General features: G+C 38.6%; 1 protein-coding gene across 1 annotated transcript in view; it reads right to left on the bottom strand.

The window, feature by feature from the left end:
- Positions 1-925: 925 nt before the first annotated feature.
- plch1 (phospholipase C, eta 1) overlaps positions 926-7,844 on the bottom strand; it is a 90,156-nt gene continuing 83,237 nt past the window's right edge. Inside the window, exons 22-23 of the mRNA XM_081373168.1 lie at positions 5,791-6,148; positions 926-3,930 (exon numbers count right to left, since the gene is read on the bottom strand). Coding sequence (XP_081229294.1) covers positions 1,721-3,930; positions 5,791-6,148 — 2,568 coding nt within the window. The 3' untranslated portion in view covers positions 926-1,720. The remainder of the gene's footprint in view (positions 3,931-5,790; positions 6,149-7,844) is intronic.

Below are 7,844 nucleotides of genomic sequence, written 5' to 3' on the forward strand. Positions count from 1 at the left end.
GCTCGGAGATTACATGTAAATGCTGGAATCTGTTGCTGTTAAACAGATTAAACTAATCAGCAACAACGCAAAGAGAGACACTTAAAAAATTCACTCACAGGATTCGTTTAGCCCTGTGCCGAGAGGGGTTCATGGGAAATGTAGTTTTTAGAGTTCAAGAATGATGAGACATTTCGAGGGGATAGTTCCGAGTAAAACTACAACTCCCATGCATCTTCCTCTCGGATATGTCTTTTTGTACTTTAGTTAAAAAATAAATGCAGCGAAGTTGAATGCTTTATTTTTATTCAACCAGAGTAAAAGTAAAAGTACCACAATTTCTTTATACCAAAAAAAGGTAACAAAACGTTTTTTTTCCACTTTGAAATAATGTTCCAGATGCCTAGTTCTTGAAGATTAACTAGGTAACACTTGAGTAAGTAGTGATTTTATGACCACATTTGAGAGTAAAATGTTAATGCTGTGATTGATAATGAGTAATTCTTTATAATTTGTCATAATTATAAGTTCTTAATCTCATTCAGTAATTAGCCTATTAATTACCTAATAAAGAACTAGCTCAGTCCTATATTTGATTTTTCCTACTGATTAGTTAATATTGTTTCCATATTAGTTAATAGTAGCTGAAGTGTTAATGTAATACGGCTCGTTTCCTGCATTACTTCCAGCAGTTACCAATTAATTTGGCCATTATTCTATAGTGTAATCACTGTTTTTGTGTCTGCTAAAAGATATGTGCGTTTGCCTCTAAGAGGTAAATATGTGTCATGGCCAGTCAAACTCACTTTTTTGCGAGTGTGATAATGCCAAAACATGGAGCAACCAAAGTGATGAGGAGAGATAAAAAAGATTAATTACAGATATTAGAGGGGCAGATAAGAGAGACCACACACACATAAAAAAAATTGACCTCATAGCAAACATTTCATAATTTTATTGCATTGGTAGGAAAATGCTTACACTCATCTCGGATGAGCAACAATAAAAAGAACAACAGACTAGATGCATTTAAGCACAGATTAATTGAAAAAAAGAGAAAAGTTTTGTCTCTTTAAAAAGAAAACTAAATATTAAGTCTAACAAATTTTTTTTTTGCTCTGTATCAAATCAATTATAAAAATAAAACTTTAACCATAGAATATGAAGAAGAGTTTCAAACTTCTTTAAATTCATGATGACTAATAGTAAGCAAGCAAGTCAGAGCAAGCAGGTAAATGTGCTGTATTGCATTCAATACAACAGAATCATTCTGTGCAAAATCAGAGCACAGCATCTACAGGTCTGTGCATAGTCATGCCGAAAATGTTCACGCATTCACATGCAAAAGAAAAACACAATAATTAAAATTTAAGTAGTGCTTTGACTGAGGATTTACCAACATAGTATGTACAGACTACACAGACATACAAATAACATAATATGCAGGAAGACTGAATAAAAAGAGAAGCCCCTTCATGACTTTGTCGTACTACGTAGTTTAAAAAAGCCGACAACCACAAAAATGTCAATTTCCATTACAGTTATTTTTTTCACCTTGAGACAACACACATTTTGAACAACATTTTTTTTTCAAGCATGACAGGGATCACATGTATATAAAATAATCAGTTTGATACAGCACATGTAGGAGACAGTGTTATATGGTATATGTACACAGTTCTGGAAGTGTCCTGCTACATGAAATACATGCACAGTCAAAAACAGTGGGTGAGATGCAAGGTCAAAGCCTAAGCAGGAAGAAGACCTCAGGTTCTGAAGGGTTGGAGAAGTCAGGAGGGAGTACAGAATTGTCGTTATAGTAGCGATCCCCGTATCCGTATCCGTAGCGTAGCGAAGTGCAGGATCCTTCAGGCAAGCCTCGGGTCTCAGGACCCAGTTGATCCAGGTAACCAGCGATATAAGAGCCTGTAGAGTGCCTATTTGGAGGAGGATTTTGGGAGGAGACTGGCTTATTGCGGAGTACTACTTCCATGGCACTCTGGTGTTTGGAGGCCTCCTGCTGTCTCTCACGTGCACGACTGGCTATGTGACGTACACGACTTTGACTGCGGGATGACAGTCGCCTTGATAGAAATGGAGGAGGGTCTTCATGATCATCAACAGAGCTCTGAGGAACCAAAGGGAGCACTGAAAGAGGTTTCGGGGCGGGTTGAGGACAAGAAGGGAGGGGACGGGTGTAATCTTCATGTTCTAACGTCACAAGCTTGCGAAGCTGCTCAGTTAAGGGATCAGTGGACTTATGACGACCGGACATCCCACACATCCGTCTTTGGTCTCGCATTGCAGGAGTGACGAAACTTCGGCTGATTGACTTGTACTTGCTCTGAAAGTTGCATGAAATGTCCTCGGAGGTCAGGTCTCCCAGGCTCTTGGACTTGGAAGAAGCAACTGGGGAGAGTCCGTTGTGGATCTGAGGAGGCACGGGAAAGGCTTGGCTGTGTGGAGCTGGCTCTTGCAGTTCAACTGAAATCATGTCGTAGTCTGAAACGGGTGTGTATAAGTCCCTCTCTCGGCAGCCTTGAGTTTTCGCAAGACATTCTGAGGACGAAGAGCTTGTGTGTAAATCCTCTGCCCTGCTAACCAAGCTGTTTTGGTCTCTCGTCTTCTGAGTCCTCGCCTGATCGGTTCTGTGACTTCCAAGTGGAAACTTCCCGGTGTCATTATAACAGGTAAACTTCCTAGGCAGGGATTTGCCAGTCAGGTAGGTGCTAGAGAACAGATTTTGGTGTCTTTGAAAGGGTGATGTGTTTGTGGAGTATGAGTGAACAGGAGAGGGAAGGTATGAGGGTTTGTATAGATGTGTTGGTTCGTGATATGGGGAGGTCTGGTTTAAGCCTTGAACACTAGTGAAATCTCGAGTCGAAGGGGTCAGTGTGTTGTCTAAGGGATCCTCGTCCACATTGATCTCCACCTCCATCAGACTGCTGCCTACTGAGTCCTGGCACAGCAAGAAACGGTCTGAAGCTGTGCTGTTAAATGAGGTTTCTCTGTAACCTTCGAAGTTCCTGAAGGAACCAGTGGATTGGCTATAGCTTTGCTTATGTGCGGACCATTCTAGAGGCATCCTGATGGGTGAGGATCCCTTGCTGACCGCAGGAGAGTCAAATAAGATGTTTTTTGATACAGGAGAAAGCACCTCCTCATCCAAGATGGTAAAGACTTCAGGTTCGGTCGTTTCAGGACTGGAAGGTCTCACGGTTAGCTCTGAGGTTGTGCACGCAGATTTCTGAATGACTTCTTTTAGGGGAGTGCTGGAAAGCTTGTTGTTGAGATGAGGGAGGTCAGACGGGGGAAGGGAATATTTCAGAGGTTGTGAGTTGGATTGAAGTAGTGTGCTCTGCTCAGAAGTGAGCTCAAATTGGCCAATCAGAGCAGAGATTGAGCCACAGGTGTCATACTCGTTATCTAGCGAGACAGCGTCAATAAGGCGAGAGAGAGCGCTGTCCTGAAGGGACACTTGACTCTTCAAGTCTTGCAGATCCATTCTAGGAGGGTGCGATTTGGTGACGGTACCTGAAGAAGAGGAAGAAGAGGAGGTTGTGGAATACGTGGCTGCTTTCGGTGTTAAAATGTTCTTTTTAGGAGCTTCCAACTTGCTAAATTCTCTTTGACTTCCTTCACTCTGTAAGCCACCATTATAACGCCGATCTGAAGGACTTGACCAATGGTCTGTTGGCCCTTTGGAAGAACATAATTGATCTGCTTCAGTCTGGTTGAGACCACTTCTTGAATGTTCTTGGTGAGAATCACTCAGACTTTCCCTACTGCCCACAATGACCAGGTAAGGAGTTTCTTTTGTATCTTTGGGCTCAGTGTTACAGTCTGGAAGGGGGTCAGCAGAAAACGAATGTTCATCGGGCTCTTTGAAGGCAGACGTTTCAAAGAGTAGATCCACTGAGATGGATCTGGGTTTCTCATGGAGGAAGGAATCTGTGGAAGACATTATTTTACAGGAGATGATTGTCAGTAACTTCAATAAACACAAATAAAAAAACATCCTCACAGACCAAATTCCAACACGAAACTCTGTACACCAGACAAATGAAATGTACCACCAAGTACGACGGTGAGAAGGAAGTTTGATAATGGCACTGTTTAGGTGCATGGGGGACATTGAATTTTTTTCTAAAGCTTTATTTTTTCCAAAAGCTTTGATGGTTTACTTTTCGTATGAAACAAAACAAAAGTTGTTCAAAAACACTGGTGCAATGGCTTAACACTGAAATGTTTTTGGGTGAGTCGACCTGAGTATGGCTTGTGGTTTACCTGCAGGGGTTTTCCTAGTCAGTTTTCTACTATAGAGAAGCACAACAGTAAAGACAGAACAAGACAAAGGCAAGTTAAGGTATTCAAGAAAGAAATGCCTGTAAGTCTGAATCTGTAAAAGGGACCAGCAGAACTAAATGCAGTACTTAAGGTCCTTGCACACTTGCACTCACTGAGAGAAATTTTCGCATGCGTTTTTTCGTATTCGTGATTCGATGGCTCTGAAATGTTAAAATGCTTGCTACGGATGCGAAAAACGCAGAAAATCGAACCTGATCCGAATTTTATGTATGACGGACGAAAGTTTTCGGAGGCAGTGTGCAAGTGTGATTGATATAACGTAAGATTGTAATTATTTTTAACGTGCGAAAATTTCAGATGTGAATTTCGGACTCAGTGTGCAAGGGCCTTTAAAGAAATAGTTCACGCAAACATGAAAATTCTGTCATTAATTACTCACCGTTCCAAACCCCAAGACTTTCGTTCATCTTCAGAACACAAATGAAGATCTTTTTGATGAAATCTGAGAGCTTTCTGTCCTTTCATTGACAGCTACGCAACTACCACTTTGACGCCTCAAAAAGATCATAGAGAGATTGTAAAACCAATCCGTATGAATTGAGTGGTTTAGTCAAAATTTGCTGAAGAGACACAATGATTGAATTTAGGCTTTTATTCACATTTAAACATTGATCAGTGAACATAAACGCAAGCTCAACCGAACATGCTTGATGCGCGAGAACAAACCTCATTGGTTCTCGCACTTCAAGCAAACATGCTTGAGCTTCATTTACAACTGATGTGTAAGTTGATATGTGAATAAATGCCTAAATTCAATCTGTTTGGTCTAAACCGCTTAACTCATAGTCTAAGTTTCAGTTGCGTATCTGTCAATGGAGGGACAGAAAGCTCGAAAATTTCATCCAAAAGATCTTCGTTTGTGTTCTGAAGATGAACGAAAAGTCTCACGGGTGAATAATTAATGACAGAATTGTAATTTTTGGGTGAACTATCCCTTCAAAAGGACTGTGAAACAATAGAAAGCATGTGAAAAGGTTACATAAACAGTGAAATTATTAATAGAAGTTAAATAATAGACACTGAAAATGTCCACTTTTCTTTTCTGAAAGGATTGCAAAAGCTTTCTTAATCTCAAAGGTGCTGTAGTGTTAATGATTTGAAGAACAACATCCACACTAATTATGCCTTATAGCTATAATGATAGGGATAACAATATAAATGTATGCATTGTGTAACAGCTTTCATTCTGATTCATTAGAACACAGGTTACACTTTATTTTAAGGTGTCATTGTTACAGTATAATTACATATTTAATACAGTGTAATATTAAGTAACTACATGTACTTACTATTGGGTTAGGGTAGGATTAGGGTTAGTTGTATGTAATTATGCATAATTTACTGTTATTACCATGGTAAGTACATGTAACATATGTAACAAAGACACTGTAAAATAAAGTGTTACCGGACACAGTCCCTAAGGAAATTATATCAGCAACTGACCAATGATTGTGTCAGATCCAGGATCAGACCCTTCCCTGTCTGGAGTGGACAGGCTGAGGTGAGTGTTTAGGAGCTTGTCCAGTGGCATTGATGCTGGGCGGTGTTGAAGAGCTCTTCTGTTCCCCGCTCTCCTCTCAACGTGAGTGGGCTGAGAGTCCCCAATGCTGTGCTTTCTGTCATATGTAGCTTCAGCCAATGGCATCTTGGTCTTTTTGCGGCCCTTGGCAGGAGCGCTGGCAGTCCTCCGGAGGAGATGGTCGGTTATGGATCGTTTACGAGGTGGAACGCCGATATTTGTGTCCACTGAGGACTTGGAGCTTCTATTGAATAAGCCTCTGAAACCTCGCAGCTGACGACCCTGAGAAACCGACAGGGATATAATTATATATTGTATATACACTCTAAAAATGCTGGGTTGTTTCAACCCATGTTTGGGTCAAATATGGACGAACCCTGCCGTTGGGTTAAATCTTTGAATCATTTTTAAAACCTAACAGTTGGGTTTGTCCATATTTGATCCAAACATGGGTTGAAACAACTCAGAACTTTTTGGAGTGAGAGAATGATTAATGCAGTATAATTTGTAATTCCTAATATGATGCATTATTTGTGCAAAAGGGCAAAATGTGTGATCCCAACCTACATTAATTAAATTCTTTTTTTTAATTAACATGATTTTATGGTGATTTATTGGTACTGGTGGTAACATACAGTACAGGTCAAAAGTTTGGAAACATTACTATTTTTCATTACAAGTTTCGTCTGCTCATCAAGCCTGCATTATTTGATCAAAAATACAGAAAAAAATGTAATATTGTGATATATTATTACAATTTAAAATAATTGGTTTTCAATTTATTATACTTTAAATTATCATTTATTTCTGTGATGCAAAGCTAAATTTTCAGGATCATTACTCCACATGATCCTTTAGAAATCATTCTAATATGATGATTCATTATCAAAGTTGGAAACAGTTCTGCTGCTTAATATTTTTTCATAACCTGTGATACTTTTTTAGGATACTTTGATGAATAAAAAGCAAAAAAATAAAAATAAAAAAAATTGTAAAAGCAATTTTTTTAAAAATAGAAATCTTTTGTAACAACAATATACACTACTGGTCAGTAATTGGGGGTCAGTAATTTTTTTCTCTCTTTTTTTGTAATAAATCAATACTTTTATTCAGCAAGGATGTGTTAAATTGATCAAAAGTGATAGTAAAGAAGATTTATATTATTAGAAAATATTTTTTTATTTTGAATAAATGCAGTTCTTTTTTACCTTTTATTCATCAAATATATTAGGCAGCAGAACTGTTTCCAACACTCATAATAAATCAGAATATTAGAGTGATTTCTGAAGGATCATGTGACACTGAAGACTGGAATAATGATGCTGAAAATACAGCTTTGCATTACAGGAATAAATTATTTTTTTTTAAAGTATATTCAAATAGAAAACTATTATTTTAAGTTGTAATAATATTTCACAATATTACTGTTTTTTTCTCTGTATTTGTGATCAAATAAACGCAGCCTTGATAAGCATTAGAGACTTCTTTCCAAACTTTTGACCTGTACAGTATGATTCATAAAGTCCCTTGTAGTAAAATATAGTAATTACAAAAAATATATTTGCATTTCCTCTTTCTGCAAAAATAAGGAGAGGAAATTGTTGCTGCAAAACCTACAAACATTTGATATTTCTGAAAATCCCAGGATGTTTTTATGATAAACCAGATTAAGATGTACAGTCTCAGAGAAAAGTCCCACACACACACACACACACACACACACACACACACACACACACACACACACACACACACACACACACACACACACACACACACACACACACACACACACACACACACACACACACACACACATACACACACACACACACACACACACACACACACACACACACACACACACACACACACACACACACACTGTTGCTGGGTCCCAGGTTAAATCAAACCATAATCAGAGACAATAACAATACATACATGCAATGTCACGTTCATTTCAAACAGTCAACTTCAA

Source organism: Scardinius erythrophthalmus (genome assembly GCF_964197995.2).
Source record: "Scardinius erythrophthalmus genome assembly, chromosome: 8".
NCBI classification, from domain to species: Eukaryota; Metazoa; Chordata; class Actinopteri; order Cypriniformes; family Leuciscidae; genus Scardinius; species Scardinius erythrophthalmus.